This window comes from Erythranthe guttata, chromosome 9 (assembly GCF_056151865.1).
Source record: "Erythranthe guttata isolate IM_541 chromosome 9, IM_541, whole genome shotgun sequence".
Lineage (NCBI taxonomy): Eukaryota > Viridiplantae > Streptophyta > Magnoliopsida > Lamiales > Phrymaceae > Erythranthe > Erythranthe guttata.
Window position 1 is genome coordinate 16,480,730 of NC_142541.1, and position 23,940 is coordinate 16,504,669.

Here is a 23,940-nt window from a genome sequence, read left to right on the forward strand (position 1 = left end):
CACACACACACACACACACACACACATCAATATAATGCTTCATTAATTTCAACTAGGTATATAGTTGAACAATATGGACCAATAAATTTGTTAGTGTCATAATAAGGTACACAATATCTTAGCACTAGTGTTTTGGATCAAGATTTTGATTTTGTGACAAGAATATATATATATATATACATACATGTTAAGATCCCATAAGATTGTGACTTGGGTCAATGGAGGATATATATATATATATATATATATATATATATATATATATATATATATATATATATATATATATATATATATATATATATATATATATATATATATATATATAGATACATATATATATTGTTCAAAATATCTTTCTTTAATTGAGATGTAAAACATTCCACATTTGGAAAGTCATGATTTTTCTTACAACTATGGAGTTGGAATTGTCACCCCCTAGACATATAATCTAACAACTTGTACTCACTCCCACGTGGGCTTTTCACTCTCTTTTTTTGGTCAATTTGTAATTAAAAATAAAATTAAAAAGAAAAAAAAGTTGATCATTTTCTTGATTGGGGTAATTTTCTTGAGCTATCTTTTTTTTTTTTCTTCTCTTTTTATTAATTTTATTTCACATGCATCTCGAGGAATATGTGGGAATTCTATATGGAAGCTCAAAGAAGCTTGAAGGAAATATGTGACGACTACGATGACGTTTTATTTCTATACTTTCGTTTTACGCGTTTGTTAAATTTTGTGATTGTGTGCGTTATATTGATTTATATGCATGTGTGATCCTGTAAAACCGTAAAATTCACCTGGTATATCGTAGAATATATAATCGACCCATTATCAAGCAAGTTGGTTGATTCATTATCGAACAAATTGACTGATTATAATCACACTATTAACAATTTATATTATATAGTTTCAAAGAGTTTAATTTATATTATTTTAATCAATTTGTTTAAATATTTGCAAATAAATATTCCATTTATCTTCAAGAATTGAAACTCACATAAACCTCGGAAAGATGAGAAAATAGAAAAAATTGCTAAAGCTCAATAAACGATTTAACAGAAATTGAGGACACTTGTATAGTAGTCAAATATAGGAACAGTTGAAAGTCAACCCGACCCCATTGGTGAACGTGAGTGAGACAAGTGTCAAGATATGATACGCCAAAATATTGAAATATACCCACAAAGATAAAGATGAAATCTACGACACATTTTGCCCTAATTTGGATCGGATCGAATTGAAATTAACACTTTTGAAATATATTTAAAAAAAATCCGTAAGTTCAAAAAAAAAAAAAAAATCGCTTCCATTCAGAAGAAATTGGAAAGATCGAAAATTGAAATTTTCGGAATTTGAACTAACTTTTTTCTTTCAAAATTAGAAAATTTTCCAATCAGAATCGGCGGAATTTTTAATTTCACATTTCTTAGTCATTTATAGGAAAAATAAGCATTGCATTACAATATTAATGGAGATCTTTATTGACGACGTTAGTGTTGACAAAATATTCTAATAAAAAAATTTACATGCAAGTACTTCATAATCATTTCATTTTCATTTTGGTCCTTAGATAATACATTTTTATTAATAAATCAGTTCATGTACTTCCCATTTGCTTTTGTTTAAAGTGCCCCCAAAAAAAGGATGATGTAAAATCTTCAACAACAACTTGTGCAAGTTCTTTGCACCTAGTCTGAGGAAGATTATCCACGAGTTTATAAAAACGCATTTCGATTTTAATAATATATCGAAATCTTCATTAAATCATTCTTCATTTTCTATGTTAATGAAAAAAAATAATAATGATAATAATGTTCATTCGTTACGAAGATATAATTCGTCTAGTAGGCATTTCTTGTATAACGATTCTTTTTTTCTTTTTTGGGATGACATTATTCTAGACTTTTAGTGATCGATTAAAGCCTTAATCGAGCGCTTAATGAATAGTGATTAATCCCTTTTTCGGGATTAGCTGCATTGAGCTTTATCACCTCAAGATCACCAAAGTACTCTAGTTAATCTCTAGGATTAAACTATAAAATATATAAAATATAAAGAGAGATGAATGTTTGTTTTGCATAATATTTGTAAATCTTGAATATTATTTTAATAATTTCTATAATATATATGGGAACTTGAACCAATAGAAAAGCTGCTTTTCTCTCTATATTTGGCCATTGTTTTAATTGCACACTAATCCTTTATTTATTAGTCCCAAAGCTCAAATCTCATTGGCTCCTAGGATCTGCTTCTTTCACCACAGTAGACAAAATATGAAGGTGAGAATCTCTGCTAATTCTATAATCAAATTTTATTTTATTTTTTTGCAAAAAATATTGCCTTCTTTCTCATGTTACATCTAAATGTATTTTTCATTGTGTGTTTTTTGGTACAGTTCTTCAACTGGATGCAGAACAAGTTTACCAGAGCACAAAACGCAGTTCCCGCTTCGAGTAAGTAGTTTTTCGATATTCATTAACAATCGTCGATCTTACGTGTTGTCACAAAAAAACACTAATGAAATTTTATACTTAACTTAATATATAGTTAGTTACTTATGTTTTTTTTAATTACATATAATGCAGATCATGCAAAGAAAGAATCTCCAAAGGAAGAATTCAGTGACTGGCCCCACGGATTGCTTGCCATTGGTACGTTCGGCGACACCGCCGATACGATCCAAGTTGATGAAAAAAATCCACATAAAAATGAGATTATTCCACTAAAGGAAGAGGAATATTCGTCAGGGGATCTTTCGGAATTCACAGCTGAGGAAGTAGTCAAGTTACAAAAGGAGCTGACGAAACTCTTATCGAAAAAATCAGCAACAAAATCCACCGACAAAAAATCCGTTGCTAATTTACCGTTGGATCGGTTCCTAAACTGCCCCTCCAGCTTGGAAATGGACAGGATTAATTCCAACAGATTCAGCACTTACTCTGACAATAGAGACGAGGAAGAAGAAATCGATCGGACGATCAGGATTATTCTAGGAAGATGCAAAGATGTTTACGAAAAGAAGAAGAAGAATAGTAACAAGACAATCGGGATAAAGTCGTTGTCTTTTCTCGTCAAGAAAATGTTTGTTTGTCGAAGTGGCTTTGGACCAACGACTAGTTTTAGAGACACACTTCAAGAATCAAGAATGGAGAAGGTAAAAAGAGCTGTTGTTACATATGAATAATTTGAAAATAAAACCTTAGAAAAAATTGTTTGATATTTTTTTTTTTTTTGCAGCTTCTTAGGACAATGCTGACGAAGACGATATACACGCAGAAATGTTCAAGAACTTCGTCGACGAAGAAATACATTGAGAATTATTACAAGCCGGAGATGAAAGCTGAGAAAGAAGAAGAAGTAGAAGAATCACATGGTATAAGTGAAGAGGGATCTAAATGGGACAAAACTGATTCTGAATGTGAGTTTGTAATTTTTTTAAATTCTTTTTTTTTCCGAACTTATTACATAAATATGGGATTGACAAACAATATTTTTTTTTGTGAGCAGTTATTGTTCTAGAGATTTAGACACTGCTCAAATTGAAGATGGAAAAATAATTCACTACAAGAAAAAAAAGTCCTTTTTAGCAACTCGCGATGCACGTCGTGGACCAACAAGGTGCAAAGTACGTGATGGTGAAGGGCGCTGTCGTGGTTTATATTACAACAGCATGCATCGTATGTTGCCAATAAAATTCGTATATGGAAATTAAAAGCTTCTTGTTAGTGAGAAAAAGATCAACTTTTTTTTTTTTTTTTTTCATGGTTGTATGTATCTTAGGATGGATACACACATGTTAATGTAATATTCTCAGTAAAACAAAAATTTCTTCTAGTTTTTGTGGTGATGTGGGTAAGTTTCTTAAGTTGCAAAGCATACATTTTTCCACATTCACCATTGTTTTTCCTTTCATTGAAGTCTCCTAATTGGTCCAAGATTCGATCATGATTCCGTGATTCTCACGTAAGATCTACATTCTTTCCTTATCTAGTTACAAAGAACATATATCTTTCGTATCTTTAGTTTCTATCGGTCTCTGCATCAGCTTGCCGTCACACACTGTTCAAAGTACCTTAGCGAACTCATAAGTGAACTAGTATTTCGTTGACTTGCGATCTTCGGCGCGCCCACAAACTCTTTATTCCGGCGAACTTCCGAACTTAATTGGGCTTTTGGCCCCATATTCTTCGTTTCGGCCCAATCCTTCCTTCACCATTAGGGCCATTGGATAGTGTTCGACCCACGATTACCGAACTGAGCCCCCCATCAGTAGTTTATAAATAATACAAACATTTATAATTTTATAAATTTACTTGATTCTTTTTCTAGATAGATCAAACAATTACTCTTAATATATAAATGTGAAAGTGTGCAAGAAAATACATGACAAAGATGTGTACACGTTTTAGAATTACAATAAAACTAGTTATTTGCAAAAATCAACTTTAAAATTACCAAAAATATTGCCTATTAAATTCCAAAGGGTCAGAATGCAAATATTTTAAAGATGAAGGTCTCAATGGGCAAAAAGAAAATTGGAAATCTATACAGAAAGAAAGAAGTGCAGTAGTAGTAGAAGAGAAGAAGAAAACCAAGCGCCATTCCATAATAAAGCGATTTGGGGATAAGCCCAATACTCATGAGAGATTAGGTTTAATTGAATTCCCTAGATCAGATCTTCAACAAAAAGTCAACACAATCTCCCCCTGTATTTCTTGTATTTCAAAGCTTCCCAATTTTCTCGTTTTCTTCAATTAGGGTTTAGCGGATTTACCAAAGTTCAGATTTTTTTTCTTCCCCCGAAGTCTGAGCTGCCAATTCGATTTGGGTTTAATCGAAATTGGAAGATTTTTCCGGCTGGTTTTTTGGTAATTAACGGAAAAAAGTTGGTCTTTTTTTGAATTAAATCGATGTCGTGGGCAGGACCTGAAGATGTTTACACCTCAACTTCTCTTGCGAGCTATCTTGACAGTAGGGTTTATTTTATTTATTTATTTATTTTTGTTATTAATTGGTTTCTTGAATTTTCTTGGGAGATATTTTGTGTTGTTGAAATCAGTATTTTGAGGTTGGAATTTGAATTCCATCATCTTTTTTTATTGAGATTCTTACAATGGTGGTTGGGTAGATTCTGAATTAGCAGTTCCATGTGTAGTTTTTTTGTTGAGGATAATTTGTGTTTGAAATTATCTTTTATAAGTACTATGCCTTTTACTTTGATTCTTTATCATCTTCCTTTATGATTGAGTAGATGCTGTTTTCCGAGCGTTTTTAAGTAAGAAGAGCGATTTGCAGTTGATAAGAAAATTAAAAAAATACTTCGCTAGCAAATGCTGTGAATGCTGATAGGCGATCAACACTTTTCGAGTTAAAGATTCGATTTTTAGGGATTGTGTTGGAGTGTGCGTTAAATTTGAAGTAGCAAATTTGATGGATATAAACACTTTTCGAGTTAAAGATTCGATTTTTAAGGATTGTGTTGGTGTGCGTTAAATTTGGAGTAGCTAATTTGATGGAGACAAACAGTTTTCGATTTAAAGATTCTATTTTTAGGGATTATGTTGGTGCTTGTTAAATTTAAAGTAGCAAATTTGATGGGTTTCATTCATACAATCCGATAATATCTATCGGCTTGTGCATTATCTTTTGGGGTGTATGGAAACACTCTGCTTATCGTTGTTGATGTTTAATTGTTTAGCAATATCAAGATTGTATATATATGTTCCGAATTATTTATTTTTCAGTACTATATTTCCGGTCAATTACAAATATCACAACACCTGATAATGAGATTAAATTATGATTTAGCTGTGTCCGAGTAAATTTGTAAATTTTAATTTCTCCCCGTGTTAGATTTGTGGTGCAAAACCTCTCTACTCTTTCCTCATCTTTTCTTAAGCATCTATTTTTTGAAATCTTTTTTGAACTGCTTCTAAGTTCTCACCTTTAAATTGAAATTTTGCCTTTTCCACAGAGAAACTTCTTGTATTACTTCGAGATGGCCGAAAACTACTAGGGATTCTTCGTTCCTTTGATCAATTTGGTAGGACTTTGAATTTATTACGTATGCTGCCTGCCATGCTGTAAAATTGTCGTCTATTCTAACAAAATTGATGTCTTATTTGTAGCTAATGCTGTCCTAGAAGGTGCATGTGAGCGTGTTATTGTCGGTGAACTTTATTGTGACATCCCATTAGGCCTTTATGTGATCCGTGGCGAAAATGTTGTCTTAATCGGAGAATTGGTAATTTGTGCAGAAATTACTGTCAATTTCCTAATTTGTGTTTTTTTTTAACGGTCTTACATAAGATGTGATATGGGTTTTTTAGGATTTGGAAAAAGACGAGCTCCCTCCTCACATGACTCGTGTTTCAGCGGAAGAGATAAAAAGGGTAAGCTCTAATTGTGATGCTTTTTAATTGTACAAAAGGGAAGTAGAGTTCTTCTGTTTTATTTTATTTTTCCTATATGATTAAGTATTTTTCTTTCTCTCTCTCGTTTTTTTTTGTGCAGGCACAGAAAGCAGAGAGAGAAGCTTCGGAACTCAAGGGCACAATGAAAAAGTGGATGGATTTTCTTGATATGGATTGACATATGCATATTTTTGTGCTGTTGAAGTTGTTCGTTTTGCTTTTAAGGCCAGGACAAATGTTGTCACCTGCAAATATTATCGCAGATGCAGTATGCTGGAAAAAAATATAACATGGGCCGGACGGAGCAAGATTTTCCTTTCTTTTGTTGCTTTCTACTAAAATTCTCTACCGACATAATTTAAATTTTTAGACGTTTCAAGTATCGTCATTTGTGCTATATTCATTGTACTGACACATGGTAACGTAAAATTGGGATTAGATTGCGTGTTTACTATGATGAGAGAAGGGATAAAAACCGAGTTTTCTTCCATCGTATTTTGTTTTTTGGAAGGATGTCGGAATTTGTTCCGTCTTAGTTGCTCATTGTATAGACATTTTGTATCCCAATATATGAATGCTTTGAATCATTCCTTCTGCTTGAACTTATGACCATTTCTATAGAAACAAAGGAGTCTTGGAATCTAACAAACAACTTAAAATAGTTAATACCAAAAGTTATCTTGTTAACAAAAATTACAATAACTTAATACCAAAAAAAGTTACAAGATGACTAAAATTACAATTATCCCAATATTTCCGAATTTTGAGAGCAAAATGTGAGGCAAAACATTACCACCTTCGACGAGCCGGTTTCGTATCCATGGAAATTTCAGACCGCCCCTCTTCGTCGTCTCTCGAAAGTAAGTCCACATATATACAACCTTCACTAATCATATATTCAAAAATCCAAAAAACCAAACTCTTTTCAACCTTCATTAATACCAAAAAAGCTACTATATTAGACTAATCGCACCACGTTGAAACCGTCTCTAAAAATCACCCTCGGGAGGCCACCACCTTGGCCGTGGAAAAGTCAACCCACGCCTCTTGGCCGTTTCCAATAAGTCAACATCTTCTTCACCGGCGGCACCACCACCACCATCCTCACCTCCACCAACAGCCACCTTGAGTATATCCACAAAGTTCACTAATCCACCGTTCGAAGTACCACTTCCCTCCACATTCTTCGCTCTCGTATAGAATAACGATGCAGGCAATTTCCGCCTTTTTTTCTCACCATCATCGATTTTCGGACATCCGTCTCCACATATCTTTTCATCTTCTCTAACCCTATCCGGTTTCATATTGCGAATGTCCTCCTCGATCCTACTACTATTCAAACTACCAGTTGAACAAGTATTTACCTCTATGCCATCCAAATCTTCAGTCCTAATTTCACCTCTATTTACATATATGCCATTCAAATCTCCACCAGCATCCTCACTATCAGCAACGATAACCTCATCAATATCAACAGTTTCAATCACCTGAGTTTCGGACGCAATCTTCTCGGTTTCATCTACAGGAACTGTATCCCTTTCCAATTCGTCAATCAGAGCCATCAGTTTGTGTGAATCGGCCTCATCTTCCAATTCCCCTTCAGAAACCCTAACTTTTTCCGATCTACAACAACCCCCATCCCCGTTTTGGTCCTCCGACGAGGAGAGCTGGGAGTGGTTGTGGTGCTCCGGCGGGGTGTGGAACACCGGATCTTCTTCCGATTGCTGCCGAGACGAACCCGAAGTGGCGGGGAGAGAAACCATGCGGATTGGGGTTTGTTCAGAAGAAGTCGGGTCGGATGACGACGACGAACACTCCACCGGGTCGGGTCTCCGAACCATCTCGGATTCCCGATCCATCGGGCAATTGGGGAATTCCGCCTCCTGTGAAGCGGTTGGCCGGCAGAAACTAAATATTACGGCGAATGGATCTTGTTCGTTCTCTGCTTCCATTTTTCTTCACTGTAGCTCAGTGTGAGTGAGTGACAGTAGATTTTTAGGGTTTTCTGCCATCATATTTGCGGGATTTTTTTTACAGGACAAATATTTGAGCTATGAACGAAGAAGCAGCAAAACAACTAGAGGTATTTTTTTTTTCAATTTTGAGGCTATTTTACAATTTAAATTAATTTGAGGGGTCAAAATAAGTATTTAATTAATAATACATTTTGGCTAAAAAAATATCGCATGGGCCTAAATCGAAAAAAGAAAGAAATATGCATTGGGCTTAATGCTTTATTGGGAGCTGGGCTAAACCGAAACTTGAGCTCGACCTTTGATGGAATTAATTGACCAATTATACACCAGGAGTTAGATTCTACGCTTGGTTATTTAGACTGTATATTTAATTAAATAAATATTCATTAAACACACATACGCATGGATGTGTGTGTGATTTTTCTCATTATATACAGTTATTGAGATGCTACACCTGTTGAAATACACTGAATGTTATATAACTTGATATAATGAAATAACTTACCACTAAATATACATACACATGGGTGTTTGTGATTATATGTAGATCAACGATTAATAATCATCCATATACACACGGAATTAATGTAGTATCAAATAAATTATTATATAGGAAAATAATTTGGACTTATAACAACTTTGACTTATTCAACTAAAAAATAGAGAACATGTAACCAAAAAAAAGAAAAGAAAAATGAGAACGCATGGCATCTCTCCCCAGTATGCATGCACGTACGTACTAAGTAATTTTTCTATCTGAGTCTGGGAAAATTCTCATCTCTCTCTCTCTCTAAATGACCATTTTTATAGAAAAGGTCTCATAACTAGGCTAACGAAAACTAATTACCCAAACAAGAGAGTGGGTTTTTTTTTTTTTTTTTTTTTAATTTAACCGGCTCAATGTTCTTAACAAACTATTGATTCAACTTGGAACATTTCTTCGACTTCTTTGCGAAGCTTCTCGACCGAGTGGCTAATGCAAATACAAGGGTGGTCACCTCTCTCAATATCGCTTCCGTGCTTTTCAAGAAACGAAGTATAAACCGGAATAACCAAACTAAGTATGTAACTTCTAACCTCCTTACGTAGTTGTTCATCGCTCACAATCCAGCTCGACTGAGTTCCACGCACCTTCTTAAACTTTTCGTAGAATACCTTAAGCCTCTGTCTGTAGACAACCTTCTTCGACACAAAAGACGAAAAAAACCCCGATTTCACTTCCTCGGTAATTCTCAAGCTGTCCAATAGGCTCTCCCACGTCGACTCTAGGTACAACTTTAAATCCCGGTAGTACTCCTCCGTTAACTCGTTCACTAAACCATCGTTCCCAATCATCGTTTTCAACTCGCGCGATTTTATTATTTTGCGAACAATGTAATTAAGGTTGTTCATCATGTAGAAATTACGCAACGAAGCGTCCTTGTAGGACTTTGATTTGCACTCCATATTCGACTTGAGATCCACGATCATCTGCGAAACACGAAGCTCCAATTTCGAAGAAGCCTCCTCAATCAGTTTCGAGAGTGTCGGCTTATATAGCGCCAAGTAAGTCATATAACACATGGTGTATCTCGTTAAGGGGTGAATCAAACCACCTGCCGTTGCGGTTCGATATTTATCCACATCCAACGCTTTCTCGTGTTCGGAGAATGTTGCCATTACGCAGTCCGATAAACCGGACAACGACTTTTCAGCTTCGTTCGAAATAGATTCGCCCGATTTCGAGCCGAAAATTGTACGGATCTGAGGGAGTAGATCGGAGAGAAGTTCGTAGAGGTCTAAAGCGTGGAAGATTCTAGAGGGGCATCCGGTGTTGGTAATCGCCTCGGTGAATCTCAGTAAACGGACGGCGGAATCTTCGACGATCTCGACGAAGCAAGCTTCGGCGATGTCGGCGTTCAGATCCGAGAATATCCGATCGAGCAATCTCCGTTCGCAGGGGAAAGACACGTGGACGGCGGTCTTGGCGGCGCGTTTCCAGCGGCCCTTGAGCTCCTTCGATTCGACGTTCCGATCGAGATCCTTGCAGATCTCGACCAGGAGAGACTTCCGCGCAGATGCGTACACGTCGACGACGCGCTCCTGTGAGTATCCGGCGGCGGTCATCCGGTCGGCGGTGCGGCGGAGAACGCCGACGGCTTCGATCTGCTCGAATTTCACATTTAAGTCGGTGTATTGCGAATCGAGAATGATCTCGGCTTCGACGGGGAAATTGACGGAAAGGAGAATACGGCGGAACTCATCCTCTAATCGATCCGTGGATGACGGAATATTCGGCGGCGTGGAGGCGGAGAGTGTCACGGAGTCCATGGCTTCTTCAATTTCTGTACTCGCCGTCTACAAAATGCTGGATTTCGTGACCGGCGCCGCCGGTTATCGTGTATTGATATCTCCGGCGTGTTAAGAATTAGATTTATTATTTATTTATTAGTTGTTTAGTATATTAAATTATTAATTAGTCAAACAGCTACCAACTTTGTAGGCTCTTTCTTAGTTAGTGTTTGTTTGCTAAGATTTTTTTACTAGTTGATTAGTGTTCCCTTTAATTTTAGGATAGGTTAGTTATTATTTCCAATTATATTATTTTATTTTTAAATTGGAACATATACGAGATTTCGATTTCCAACCCAATTTCATATTTTCGCTAAAAATATATCGCATGGGCCTAAATCGAAAAAAGAGAGAAATATGCATTGGGTTAATTGCCTAAATGAGAGATGGGCTAAATCGAAACTTGAGCTCGACCTTTGATGGAATTAATTGACCGAGGAGTTAGATTCTACACTTGATTATTTATATCGGGTGAATTTGAACAGTATATTTAATTAAATAAATACTAATCAACACAGGTACACTTGATTGTGTGTGAGATTATGTGTCAATTAATGATTCAACTCCACATAGTGTAAATAACCAGATATAGCATTTAATTTCCCATTATATACAGTCATTGAGCTAGATGCACACACGGTAATTTTTAATCATTGTATATATTAAAATAACTTACTACTAAATATACATACATATTTGTGATTATGTGCAGATCAACGATTAATAATCACCAAAATATTTCAGCGGAGGCATCACTAAATAAATTGTTATATTGGAAAATAATTTTGACTTATTACAACTTTGACTTATTCAACTAAAAAATAGAGAACGTCTAAAAAGAAAAAAAAAAAAAAAAAGAAAAAGAAAAAAGAGAACACGTAGTGCATGGCAACTCCCCTTAGTATGCATGCATGCACGTACTATGTTATTTTTCTACCCGAGTCTGGGAAAATTTACATCTCTCTAAATGACCATTTTTATCGGAAAGGTCACATAACTAAAGCAGACTAAGTACGGCCCAAACAAGAGAGATTTTTTTTTATAATTAATTTAACCGACTCAGTATTCGAAACTAATTGTTGATTCATCTTGGAACATTTCTTCGACTTCTTTGCGAAGCTTCTCGACCGAGTGGCTAATGCAAATACAAGGGTGGTCACCTCTCTCAATATCGCTTCCGTGTTTTTCAAGAAACGAAGTATAAACCGGAATAACCAAACTAAGTATGTAACTTCTAACCTCCTTACGCAGTTGTTCATCGCTCACAATCCAACTCGACTGGGTTCCACGTACCTTCTTAAACTTGTCGTAGAATACCTTAAGCCTCTGTCTGTAGACAACCTTCTTCGACACAAAAGACGAAAAAACCCCCGGTTTCACTTCCTCGGTACTTCTCAAGCTGTCCAATAGGCTCTCCCACGTCAACTCTAGGTACAACTTTAAATCCCGGTAGTACTCCTCCGTTAACTCGTTCACTAAACCATCGTTTCCAACCATCGTTTTCAAATTGGATGACTTTTTTATTCTCCAAACCATGTAATTAAGGTTGTTCATCATAAACAAATGGCGCAACGAAGCGTCCTTGTAGTACTTTGATTTGTACTCCATATTCGACTTCAAATCCAGAATTATCTGCGAAATACGAAGCTCCAATTTCGACGAAGCCTCCTCCATCAGTTTCGAGAGTGTCGTCTTGTATTCGGCCAAGTAAGTCATTAAACACATCGTGTATCTCGTTAAGGGGTGAATCGAACCACCTTCCGTTGCAATCCGATGTTTTTCCCTATTCAGAGCTGTCTCGTTTTCGGAGAATGTTGTTATTATGCAGTTCGATAAACCGGACAATGACTTTTCAGCTTCGTTCGAAATAGATTCGCCGGATTTCGATCCGAAAATTGTACGGATCTGAGGGAGAAGACCGGAGAGAAGTTCGTAGAGGTCTAAAGCGAAGAACATTCTACAGGGGGATTCGGTGTTGGTAATCGCCTCAGTGAATCTCAGTAAACAGAGGGCGGAATCTCCGACGATCTCGACGAAGCAAGCTTCGGCGATGTCGGCGGTGAGGTCCGGGAATATCCGATCGAGCAATCTCCGCTCGCAGGGGAAGGACACGTGGACGGCGATCTTCGCGGCGCGTGTCCATCGGCCCTTGAGCTCTTCCGATTCGACGTTCGGATCGAGATCCTTGCAGATCTCGACCAGGAGAGACTTCCGCGCAGATGCGTACACGTCGACGACGCGCTCCTGTGAGTATCCGGCGGCGGTCATTCGGTCGGCGGTGCGGCGGAGAACGCCCACGGCTTCGATCTGGTCGAATTTCACATTTAAGTCGGTGTATTGTGAATCGAGAACGATCTCGGCTTCGACGGGGAAATTGACGGAGAGGAGGGTACGGCGGAACTCATCCTCTAATCGATCCGTGGGCGCCGGAATATTCGGCGGCGTGGAGGCGGAGAGTGCCCCGGAGGCCATGGTTTCTTCAATTTCTGTACGCGCCGCCTACAAAATGCTGGATTTCGTGATCGGCGCCGCCGGATATCGTATATCTGATATCTCCGGCGTGTTAAGAATTAGATTTATTATTTATTTATTAGTTGTTCAGTATATTAATTACTAATTATAATTAGTCAAACAGCTACCAACGTTGTAGGCTCTTAGTTAGTGTTTTGTTACGGTTTATTTAATGGGGTCATTAGCAATACACCCCTCCTATAGATGAAAAATGGTGATATACCCATACCATAATTCTTTTTTTGTGAAAACCCCCTAAAATATTTATTTCCAATCTCACCCTTTACATATCACGTTTTTTTTTTTTATAATTATCTAGTATTTAGTATTTACAAATTCCTATTAATGAGGCACCTAAATCTCGCTAATTAGGATTAATTTGTATAATTATCTCAATTATTCCTTTTTTCTCTCTTTCTGTAAATTCCTAAAAAATTGTTACCAAATCAAAAAAAAAAAAACTATTTTCGAACTTTATTTATTTTTTTTTTTTTTTTTTTATTATTTTCGGACTTTATTTAGCTTTTTTTTATTTATTTTCATTTTGAATATTTTTTGATAAAAATATATTTTTTTAATTTTTTTTAAACAAAAAATTGAAATTTTTCTCTCCACATGTTTGCAAGGCCGAATATGACTATAGTTGAATATGTTAACTGTAGTCATATTCTTTTTTTTTTTTTTTTTTTTTTTTTTTTTGCATTATGAACTTAAAAATTCCGATTATATGGCATAGTCATGTTTACCAAATCATATAAAACAACGAAGATTCCCTATTGTTTATGAAAACAATCCAATCAACATCCACACAAAAACTCACAATTTGAATCTACTAACTAGAAGTCAACTTGAAAACGAGAAGATAGAACATATTCAACAATAGTCATATTCGAAAAATACATAAATATGACTATAGTCATATTCGGATATGACTATAGTCATGTTACTGCTGTTGTTCAGATCTGAGAAAAAAATCGAAAAATACATAAATAAAGATAGAAAAATAACTAGAGAGAGGGATGGGAGTCGACGACAACGGTAGTGTAAAGAGAGAGAAATCGAGAAAGACAACGAACACGAGAAAATTAATAAATCACTAATCAAGTGAATCAGTAATAGTCATATTCGAACTAGACTATAGTCACGTTAATGCTTCTGCTTCAGATCTGGAGAGCAAAAAAAACAAAAAAATCGAGAATAACGAAAGGGAAGGAGGTGGAGACGACGACAATAACGGTGAATGAAAGAGAGCGTGAGGAACAAACAAGAAATTCATGAAATCACTAATCGAGTGAATCAACAATAGTCATAATTATTCACAGAACAGTAAGAATATGACTATTATGTGACTACTCTGTAAATCGAGATAAAATGAAATCAGATACAACTCGACGACACAAACTCATAAATTTTGCTCTGAACAATTTCTGATCTTTGGCTAGGTAGGAATATTCACCTGTCAAACACATCCAACAACCAATTTAAAGGTCAAATTCATCACTTGATTTTTAATGTAATACTAACGGCGACGATGGTGGTGGTGGCGGATAGATCTGGAAAAAAACCCAGAATATCGAACTTAATTTGCAATGTGATCGGATAAACAAAATTTCATTTTTCTGTATGATTAACCGAGAAGCTTAGCTACCTCTTTTTTTTTTAGAACTCGTATTGATTTTGAATCGCATCTTCCTTCTTTGAATTCGTGAGAATTGATCGGAACCACTCTTCCTCATCATCATATACTCTGGTTTTCAAGATTCGCATAACAAACAAGAAATTAATAAATCACTAATCGAGTAAATCAGCAATAGTCATATTCGAACCAGACTATAGTCACATTAGTGTTGTTGCTTCAGATCTGGGGAGAAAAACACAATGAAAAAAAATCGAAAATAACTAAAGGGAGGGAGGGAGAGACGACGGTAAGGATGGTGGCCTTCATATCTGACAAAGCCAATGAAGTCTTCATGCACACAGGTAGAATAAAATAAAATATTTTTTTTTCCAAAATTTCCTTTGAACTCTGTGTGTTTTGTTTGTCTATGTAAATATATAATTAAATCAGAAACATAAAAAAATATGCAACAAGAGCTAGTATGTGTACCAGTTGGCAAAGGAAGTGTAGAACTTTGTGGGAGTAGGGTGGTGGTGGTCGTGGGATGGAGAGAGAATGCTCCCACGGCATTGTATGTATTTTGAGATTTGTTCGGTTATAGAAAAATATCGTAATTAAATATTTGATTTATAATTAAAACTATTAATAAGGGTACTTATGTCATATCACGTTTAATTGAGGGGTCTCACTAATTAAGTTTGGAATGTGGGTTTGTGCAAAAGTCTTAAAAGTCAAATGAGTTTTACTCATAATATTTTCCATTTGAGGGGGAATTGCATATTTCCCCTTATTTAATACTAGTTGATTAGTGTTCCTTTAATTTTAGGATAGGTTAGTTATTATTTTCAGTTGTTTTATTTTTTTATTTTTGAAATTGGAACATATACAAGATTTCGATTTACGATTCAATTTCATTTTTTTCCCGAAATTACATTACAAAATTATTACTATGATGTATTTTTATAGAATTTTCGAATTTCACCAATTACAATTCGATTTAGAATAAATACTGATAAATTATAATCCAATTGAATAATTCAAACATTTTAAATAGCAAAAGTTATAGGCGATTTCAAAAATAATTTATTGCCGTTCATCTGGAGAGTATTCGCATCAAGATACAGATCAACGGTGAGGATCTGGTACACGTACTTGTTACAGTGTACTCCTCCTCACTAGATAATCACCTCCCTTCTGTTCATTAATGAGTCAAAAAAATATTAAAAATAATGTTTACTCAACGACTGATTTTCGCCTTCGTCTTCATTTCTCTCTCTACAGCAGATCCGTCACACGTTTTAAGCTCAACTCAAACCCCACGCGACAGCAATGCGACGCCTGAGCTTCGTAATTACGTTTCTACCCCTGGCGGCGGCGGTGGCGGCGCTGCTAGCATGCATTGAGGCGTCAGTTCACGAGTACAACGGAGAGAAGTTCGCCGCGCAAGGCAATGCGTTCGTCTTCCACGGCGGAAGCGAGGGAATTTACTCTTCTGCCCCTGGACTCAACGAGTCCTCCCCCGCAGACTCTTTTATTCGGTGAATTTTCCTTTTTTTCTCCTTCCTTTTTCTCCACTGCGTTAATTTGATATGATGTTAGTTTTACTATGGGGTTTTAGCTTGAATCTGCTTAATCAGTGGTGCTCTGGCGAGATCTATATTTTGGACTTAGAAATTGGAGCTAATTATCTGTGTGTAAGTATGAGATCGTGCAAATGATTATTGATGGAAAATAGAAATATTAATTCCTGGTTAATCCGTTAAATAGCTTGACAGAGGAAATCATGTCTGCACATTTTGTATTTCAATTTTCAATAATGCTGAATTTGCAGATACCAGCACAAAAAAAAAAAATCTATATTTGGACAATTTCTGATCTGTTTTGTTCCAAACTAGGTTCGAAAAGGTTGTATTCCGAAGGCCGTTGGAGCTTTCGAATTTCAGCTCAGGATCGGTTCATGTGATTGTATTCGAGGTGGACGATAGGGAGACAATAGGGGGATCTGCGTATGGGGGTCAAAGAGCTGTGTGCTGCTCTGCAGATCTTGCGAAACTCGGAGTTTGCAAGCAAGGTGAAATCATTCACCGCCCGTCGACTAATAATCCGGGTTGGCCACAAGTATTTGGCGCCTCATTCGACGCTGATAAGACAGAGACTACTCTGTATCCAAGATCGATACAAATCACGAAAACGGGAATGTACAACCTGTATTTCATTCACTGCGATCCACAGCTTAAAGATGCTGTCGTTGTTAATGGGAAGACTGTGTGGAAAAATCCGACTGGTTACCTACCTGGTCGAATGGCGCCTCTTATGAAGTTCTATTTGTTTATGTCTCTTGCATTTGTGGTGCTCGGGTTTTTCTGGTTCTCGCAGTACGCGAGATTCTGGAGAGAAGTTCTTCCTTTGCAGAACTCTATTACACTAGTGATCACTTTGGGAATGTTAGAGATGGCACTGTGGTACTATGATTACGCTGAGTTCAATGAAACGGGTGTAAGACCAACTGGGATCACTGTCTGGGCAGTTACTTTCGGATCTGTGAAACGGACCGTATCGAGATTGATTATTCTAATTGTTTCGATGGGTTATGGTGTGGTTAGACCTACTCTAGGGGGGCTTACGTCGAAGGTTCTTCTACTCGGAGGGACTTTCTTTGTTGCAACGGAAGTGCTTGAGCTGATTGAAAACGTTGGTGCTGTGAGCGATCAATCGGGAAAGGCAAGACTGTTTTTCGTCCTGCCTGTGGCGATTTTGGATGCTTTCTTCATAATATGGATATTTACTTCCCTTTCTTCAACTTTAAATAAGCTTCAGGTACTCGGTTCTCATTTTGTATCCCAATTTCCTTTCCTAACGATTTTTTCATTCTTCGCGCATCAATTTCAGAGCATTAGTATTGCAAGTTAATGTAAGCGTGAGTGAAACATCTCTCTTCATATATTTTTCTTGTTTTGATGTAACAGGCTCGGAGGATGACTGCCAAATTAGATATTTACAGGAAGTTCACTAACGCGTTAGCGGTTGCAGTTATATTGTCCGTCGGCTGGATTTGTTATGAGGTAATATTGGAGAAAGTATTATTCGTCAGGCTACTTTTTATTCTTGAAAATATAGTTATAAACAACGAGCTTATTTGAATTTAGTTACGGATTTCCGTAGTTCTACTGAATGATGTTACTGCCTGGGATTTTGCAGCTTAATTTCAAGTCGAATGATGTATACAACGAGCAATGGCAGAAGGCATGGATAATTCCTGCCTTCTGGCAAGTATTATCTTTCTCAGTCCTGTGCATCATCTGCGCTCTTTGGGCGCCTTCGCAGAACTCAATGCGGTAATCGTTGAATTCTCGTTTCCAGTGTGCTAAATTTGCTGATGATTAATTGCGCTGCATTTGATTTTTATCGTAATTTAATAGCATGACAAAGTTGATTTGTGGTGGCGTGCATAGGTATGCTTACTCTTCCGAGGATGTCGGGGAGGAGTTTGACAAGGACGACACTCTCACACTCATAAAACCGTCCTCCAAGAATGTAAGAACACCCGAACTCAGATTAGCCGAGAGCAACGATCTTTTATTATCCGATGTTAATCTTGATCAAGAAGAAAAAACTGCATAAATTTTACATTTTTATATATATACAGGTGTGTGTAAACTCTGGTTCATTAGGAGAGAGAGTTCTTGAGTTGGTATCAGTAATCTTGTAGAAAATATTATATGTTTCTGTTAAATGTGATTAGCATAATATGCAAATAGTATAGTATGTTAATTTGAACACTAGGAACATAGAGACAAAAGAACCAATTCCTAAAATCACGAAACTATTAATAATTACAGAAGTATTGTCCATTAAATTGGAAAAAATAAAATAAAAAATTAAATAAAAATTTAAAAAGTCAAAAGGAAGATGTTATTATGCAGGGAATCTTTGTCCGGTTGGAGAGGAGTATTACAACTACCAGCAAATAATAATGACAATTAATTCCAACTTATTATCTAAATTCAACTAATTTGTTTAATTAATTAAACAACGTTCAACTAAAAAGATGTTACATCTGATGGCTCATGCACACATACATATGGATGTGTGTATATATATATTTATAGAGGCATATATGAAGTATATGATAGGATATAATAAGGTGGGAAACAAATCCTAAAGAATTGGCAAATAAATTCCTCCGAGATGTCTTCGAAAAGTCGATAAATTAAATTAAAATATTAAAAAAATTAAAGCATTCTCAAAGCTTCTAGAAAAATAGAAATACTATATTGAGATTCATCGATTCTGAATTCAGATGGTCGATGAGATATCATTGTCGATTGACTTTACGAAAATAAAAAGAACAATCTCCACAAGCTATTTACTGGGGCCCTCTTATCTCCAGGCAATCAATATTCGCTCTAGAAACTATATATAATTAGTTTGAAAATGGCCTGGCTGCTGAATAAAAATACTTCAAACTAGATTTTTCAACCTCTCTACTCTGTCTCTAATTCCAATTGGATATAAAACATTATACACGAATAATCGCATAGTTTATGAATCGAACGGTATCGAACTATAGGCGTTCGATAATTACCACAAAGATGAAAAACAAATCATAAGCTGAGGCAAACAGCTACGAGAAGTCTCGATTTTGATCACGTTGTAATTGACCGAGACTAGCCTTTTGTTTTTGACTAAAGAAAGTCATGTGGTGTTTCAGGTCAATTTCGGGTATTAGACCATATCAACAAACACTTCAATAACACGTTTAGGGGGGAAAGAAATATGTTCTTGGTCGAAAAATCGATCAAAAAGTCAATTACGGTTGGTCAGACCCGATAAGGCAATAACTAATTTACCCGAAATGGCTATGCTATAAAGTTTTTTTATTATGAAAGTAAACTCGTAATTTTCGACTTAACTACCATCTTATGTCACTGTAAACAGATCGAAATCTTCTTCAGATGGTAACGGTTTAGCAGTCAGTTGAAACTAATCAATGCTTATCAAAAGAAAACAGCAAGATTCTTCAGATCAAACATAAATGCTTATTTAAATTCTTTTTTTTTTTTTTTTTGGCTGATCATAATAGTGTGGTGAAGATTCATAAAAGTACAACAAATACCGCAATCCCCATATAAACAAATGAAGCAAAAATCTAAAAGCTGAGGGAGTACAAACAAACGCATGCTTACAGTGCGGAAGCATTTGAGAAGAGGCAATGGCAGGCACGAACAGGCTACTGTTGTCAAATTGATCGCATCCAAAATCCTTACGGAGACAATAGCGAATTGTCTCCACTTCGGTGCTTTAATCCCTGAACAACTGAAACCTCATCCCAGATAACTCCGAAAAAAATTCAAAGAATGGTTGTCCTAAAATCTACGTGGCAAAAACTCAATCCCACTCCCCCACCTTCTCTCACTGAGATCTCCTCCTCAAATGCTGTGAAACCGGGCATCCCTCGAAGAAATCCAAGACTGCATTCTCGAGGTCATCAACCGAGTATTTGATGTAATTCTCAGGGTGCCTCCCACTCTCAATATGGCTTCGGAACCTTCCAAGAAACGATCTATAAGCCGGTAGAAGCTTCTCCGATATGGAAATCCTCAGTTCCTCACGCAGCTGAGTATCGGGTATCAACCATGTTGCCTGAGTTCTGTGCACCTCCTCAAATATAGCGTTGAAAGACTTAAACCTCTCTCTCAAAGCACTCCTCGACACTCCGGATGAAAAGCTTCCACTTACATGCAAACCCTCGTCTCTCAAGCAATGCAATACCCTCACCCAGGTTGCCCTTTGGTAATTAGTCGCGGAAAATCGGAATTTTCCGGTCAACTTTCTCAAGTAATCATCACCGATCATCTCCCTCAACTCGGGCGACCCTTTAATCTTTTGAACGATATAATGAACATTGTTCATCATAAACAAATGAACCAAGGATACATCCTTGTAATGCTTAGATTTACCGTCGAGATTGAATTGCAGAATTTCAGTAATCCAAATCAAGTGAAGAGCCAGAGTCGAAGCCTGATCTTCGTACTCCGAGAAATCCATATCCGGTACATTAGGATCGCTCGAATATCTCGGTCCAGTCGAGGGCTTCGACACAATCAATTCAAGCAAAGTCTGCTTGTAATCGGAAATCAAACTGATGTAATTCATCACATATCTGGTCAAGGGGTGGATCGTTCCTCCAGGAACCGGAACCCTAGAAGGCTCACGAAGCACAGCACTCTCGAATTCCGATAATATCCCTCTCGCTGCCTCGGCTAACCTAGACAATATTTCTACAGCCTGTACCCTAATCGATTCACTGGATTTCGACTCGAAGACATTTTCGATATCAGGCATTAAATCGGACAAGGCGTCGTGTAAATCCAATATCTTAAACAATTTCTCAGGCGACCGCCTACTGATGCTAATTGCTTCGGCGAAATTAAACAACTGAATGGCGGGGCCTTTAATGGTTTCCATAAAACAAGCATCATCGGCGGAAGTACCCAAACCTTCGAATATCTGCTCGCAGAGACGCCGCTCGCTGGCGAATAGCACGCGTATGCATATCTTGGCGGCGCGAATCCAGTGCCGGATCTTCCTCTCGAGCGCCTCCCACTGGAGCCTCTGGATATCGCCGATGCTCAATTTCTCGACATTCAGCTTCTTGAGGCTCGCGTCCACGGCGGACTTGCGTACGCTCGCGTACACCTGAATACACTCGCGCAGGTACCCGGCGGCAATCATCCGCTCGGCGATGGAGCGGAGGTCGTAGACGGCGTCGCTGGGGATAAGATCTACTTCCCTGATACTGCTTGTGGACTTGTAACTGCTGCCCGGGGTGCTGGTGCTGCTCTCCTGGTGCTCCAGCTGCTTCTCGTCGAAGCTGATTTCTCCGATCTCGTCCTTCAACTCGAACTCCTGAGAGGTGAACTCGGACTGAGTTGACTCGGAGAGAGACTCGGCCTCGATGGGTGAGGTGTGGGAGATGAGGATGTTGCGGAACTCGTCCTCGAGCCGAGCCATGGCGATCTGGAGCGTGGAGGAGGCGGCGGAGGTGGAATCGGACAGAGCGACGGACGCCATGGATTTCTGGAGCTCGTCGACGGCGTCGAGGTAGCGGTCGACCTCGTGACGATCGCCGTTGAATATCATCTTGTCGCGCGCGTCTTCGGAGGCGGTTGAGTCCCAACGCAGGATGATTTTTTCGGCGGCGGTTGATCCCGGCGGTTCCATTGTCGGCAGATATTCTTCTTCTCTGAACTTTTTATTTATTTAATTATTTATTTTTCTTTTGGTTGAGAAAAAGGAGGAGTGGAGATGGTGATGATTGATTTGATGGTGGTGGAAGAGAAAATGAATACGGAGAGGACTGCTTGCTTGAACTGGGACTACTTCAATACGGGTGGGCCTTTAATTCGGGTCGGGTTTCTCGTGCCTTTCTTTCATTTTTTTTTTCTTTCTTTTCGAATAAATTCAGATAATTTATTAACAAATATCCAACTATATAATTTATAATTAATTTTAGGGTAAATTACAAACACCCCCTGAGGTATGGTCAAATTATAAAAATCCCCCTCTTGTTTGGATAATTACATCTACCCCTCAACTATGATTTTTTCTTAGACCTCCACCTTTAAGGTGCCAAATTCAACATAGTCATCTAGATTCCGTGAAACGTGCTCTAGTTTGTACTCGTTTTGTGTAAAAAATACAGTTTTCGATGCACCACAAACAGATATATACAAGCTAAAAATCACATATCATGATCATCTTGCTTCATAATGTAGAGTTTGAATAGGATAAAACGGGTACAAAAGTGATAATATTCCATATAATCTCGAAGATTCCACTAAATTTGAGGAGTTGAGGGGGTGGTTGTAATTATCCAAACAATAGGGGTGTTTTTGTAATTCGACCATACCTCAGGGAGGTGTTTGTAATTTACCTTTTAATTTTATATTTTCTTTTGGTTTTATCTCAGGCTGTTAATATTTTGTTGAGGAAAATTTAACGGAAATGCCCCGGGGCGTTCGAATTGTAACGGCGGCAACAATAATTAATGGATAATCCGATTGTGGGACCCACCTGAAGGTTTGCTTTTTCCTTTTTTGCTTTTATTCAATTTTTAAATGTCAAATCAAAGCACTATATCAATATTACTCCAATTATTTATAGTATATATACTATGAAAGTATCACATAAAATTGTAATTAAAAAAAAATGATAAAAAAATACAATTATGGTTGCCATATTGTTTTATGTATAAGATTTAAATTTTAAACCTTTTAAAATTAGGAAATCAATAGAAAAAGTTAAAAATAATAAAAAATAAAATTATAATAGGTGAGTTATCCTAACGTTTGTTTCTTTTATATATAAGATGAGTTCATAACTTATATTGGGCATGGCCCATATTTTACTACAATCAACCCATATAATTTACCAACCCGGCCACCTTTTAGAATTTTAATATGTTGTTTTATACATAATATTCCATCAACTTCCTAATTAATTGTTGTTTTTCATCTATGCACACATAATAATAATAATAATAATAACAATAAACCTTGATTATTTAATAATGTGATAATCGAAAATTAATAATTATAATTGAATTGCCAACATTAAAACAATATCGAAGATATAAAATGACAGCTATTATGGAACAAAAATTAATGAATATAAGAAGAGGAAATTAATATTAATGAAACTCAATTCCTTAAAACACGACTCATGGTTTTCAGAATTATTTATTTATACTGCATAAAACGTACCACAGTTCTAATTTAAATTAAGAGTAAATTAATTAATCAAGAAATGAATTTAATGAAGTCAACTTAACCAGTGCAGGAGAGGCCGACAGTCACGTGCATGCATGCTCGCACGTACACATAAATGATATGCTTAGACAGTACTACTAATAATAATTAGATTGATAAGATTCTTAATTAATTTTGTGGCAGGTTATTATTATTAATTATAAGAAAAGGCTGTAACATAGATAATATAATAATTAAATCATGAAATAAGATTTTGTTTGATGGTGTGCATTAAATGCTTGTTTAGTCCTTAATTTGTCCCATTTGGTTAATTT

At 36.8% G+C, this 23,940-nt stretch overlaps 7 protein-coding genes across 7 annotated transcripts; 3 read left to right on the forward strand and 4 right to left on the reverse strand.

Moving 5' to 3' along the window:
- Window positions 1-2,279: 2,279 nt before the first annotated feature.
- Window positions 2,280-3,732, forward strand: LOC105975427 (protein NEGATIVE GRAVITROPIC RESPONSE OF ROOTS). Its single transcript, XM_013000625.2, has 5 exons — window positions 2,280-2,285; window positions 2,402-2,459; window positions 2,592-3,160; window positions 3,244-3,424; window positions 3,514-3,732. The coding sequence occupies exons 1-5, from the start codon at window positions 2,280-2,282 to the stop codon at window positions 3,531-3,533; spliced, it is 834 nt and encodes a 277-aa protein (XP_012856079.2). The 3' UTR covers window positions 3,534-3,732.
- Window positions 3,733-4,504: 772 nt separating this feature from the next.
- On the forward strand, window positions 4,505-7,006 carry LOC105975991 (sm-like protein LSM1B). The gene is made up of 5 exons (XM_013001261.2): window positions 4,505-4,977; window positions 5,981-6,049; window positions 6,135-6,250; window positions 6,336-6,398; window positions 6,520-7,006. Exons 1-5 carry the CDS (start codon window positions 4,917-4,919, stop codon window positions 6,595-6,597), a joined length of 387 nt encoding a protein of 128 aa, XP_012856715.1. The 5' UTR covers window positions 4,505-4,916; the 3' UTR covers window positions 6,598-7,006.
- Window positions 7,007-7,051: 45 nt separating this feature from the next.
- On the reverse strand, window positions 7,052-8,499 carry LOC148768230 (uncharacterized). The gene has a single exon (XM_088823170.1). It carries the CDS (start codon window positions 8,369-8,371, stop codon window positions 7,409-7,411), a length of 963 nt encoding a protein of 320 aa, XP_088679296.1. The 5' UTR covers window positions 8,372-8,499; the 3' UTR covers window positions 7,052-7,408.
- Window positions 8,500-9,301: 802 nt separating this feature from the next.
- LOC105975426 (exocyst complex component EXO70B2) lies at window positions 9,302-10,705 on the reverse strand. Its single transcript, XM_013000624.2, has one exon. The coding sequence runs from the start codon at window positions 10,703-10,705 to the stop codon at window positions 9,302-9,304; it is 1,404 nt and encodes a 467-aa protein (XP_012856078.2).
- A 759-nt stretch (window positions 10,706-11,464) lies between these two features.
- On the reverse strand, window positions 11,465-13,489 carry LOC105975611 (exocyst complex component EXO70A1). The gene has a single exon (XM_013000807.2). It carries the CDS (start codon window positions 13,196-13,198, stop codon window positions 11,786-11,788), a length of 1,413 nt encoding a protein of 470 aa, XP_012856261.2. The 5' UTR covers window positions 13,199-13,489; the 3' UTR covers window positions 11,465-11,785.
- Window positions 13,490-16,069: 2,580 nt separating this feature from the next.
- LOC105976054 (uncharacterized) lies at window positions 16,070-18,617 on the forward strand. Its single transcript, XM_013001335.2, has 5 exons — window positions 16,070-16,393; window positions 16,751-17,672; window positions 17,822-17,917; window positions 18,054-18,190; window positions 18,308-18,617. Exons 1-5 carry the CDS (start codon window positions 16,185-16,187, stop codon window positions 18,474-18,476), a joined length of 1,533 nt encoding a protein of 510 aa, XP_012856789.2. The 5' UTR covers window positions 16,070-16,184; the 3' UTR covers window positions 18,477-18,617.
- Window positions 18,618-19,874: 1,257 nt separating this feature from the next.
- Window positions 19,875-22,303, reverse strand: LOC105975980 (exocyst complex component EXO70A1). The gene has a single exon (XM_013001248.2). It carries the CDS (start codon window positions 22,077-22,079, stop codon window positions 20,268-20,270), a length of 1,812 nt encoding a protein of 603 aa, XP_012856702.1. The 5' UTR covers window positions 22,080-22,303; the 3' UTR covers window positions 19,875-20,267.
- Window positions 22,304-23,940: the final 1,637 nt, after the last annotated feature.

Coding starts and splice junctions, on each gene's coding strand:
- LOC105975427 (XM_013000625.2), top strand. Junction 2,460..2,591: donor AAACGCAGTTCCCGCTTCGA/GTAAGTAGTTTT, acceptor CATATAATGCAG/ATCATGCAAAGAAAGAATCT. Junction 3,425..3,513: donor GGACAAAACTGATTCTGAAT/GTGAGTTTGTAA, acceptor TTTTGTGAGCAG/TTATTGTTCTAGAGATTTAG.
- LOC105975991 (XM_013001261.2), top strand. CDS start 4,917: ATGTCGTGGGCAGGACCTGAAGATGTTTACACCTCAACTTCTCTTGCG. Junction 4,978..5,980: donor TCTTGCGAGCTATCTTGACA/GTAGGGTTTATT, acceptor CCTTTTCCACAG/AGAAACTTCTTGTATTACTT. Junction 6,399..6,519: donor CAGCGGAAGAGATAAAAAGG/GTAAGCTCTAAT, acceptor TTTTTTGTGCAG/GCACAGAAAGCAGAGAGAGA.
- LOC148768230 (XM_088823170.1), bottom strand. CDS start 8,371: ATGGAAGCAGAGAACGAACAAGATCCATTCGCCGTAATATTTAGTTTC.
- LOC105975426 (XM_013000624.2), bottom strand. CDS start 10,705: ATGGACTCCGTGACACTCTCCGCCTCCACGCCGCCGAATATTCCGTCA.
- LOC105975611 (XM_013000807.2), bottom strand. CDS start 13,198: ATGGCCTCCGGGGCACTCTCCGCCTCCACGCCGCCGAATATTCCGGCG.
- LOC105976054 (XM_013001335.2), top strand. CDS start 16,185: ATGCGACGCCTGAGCTTCGTAATTACGTTTCTACCCCTGGCGGCGGCG. Junction 16,394..16,750: donor CCCGCAGACTCTTTTATTCG/GTGAATTTTCCT, acceptor GTTCCAAACTAG/GTTCGAAAAGGTTGTATTCC. Junction 18,191..18,307: donor CCTTCGCAGAACTCAATGCG/GTAATCGTTGAA, acceptor TGGCGTGCATAG/GTATGCTTACTCTTCCGAGG.
- LOC105975980 (XM_013001248.2), bottom strand. CDS start 22,079: ATGGAACCGCCGGGATCAACCGCCGCCGAAAAAATCATCCTGCGTTGG.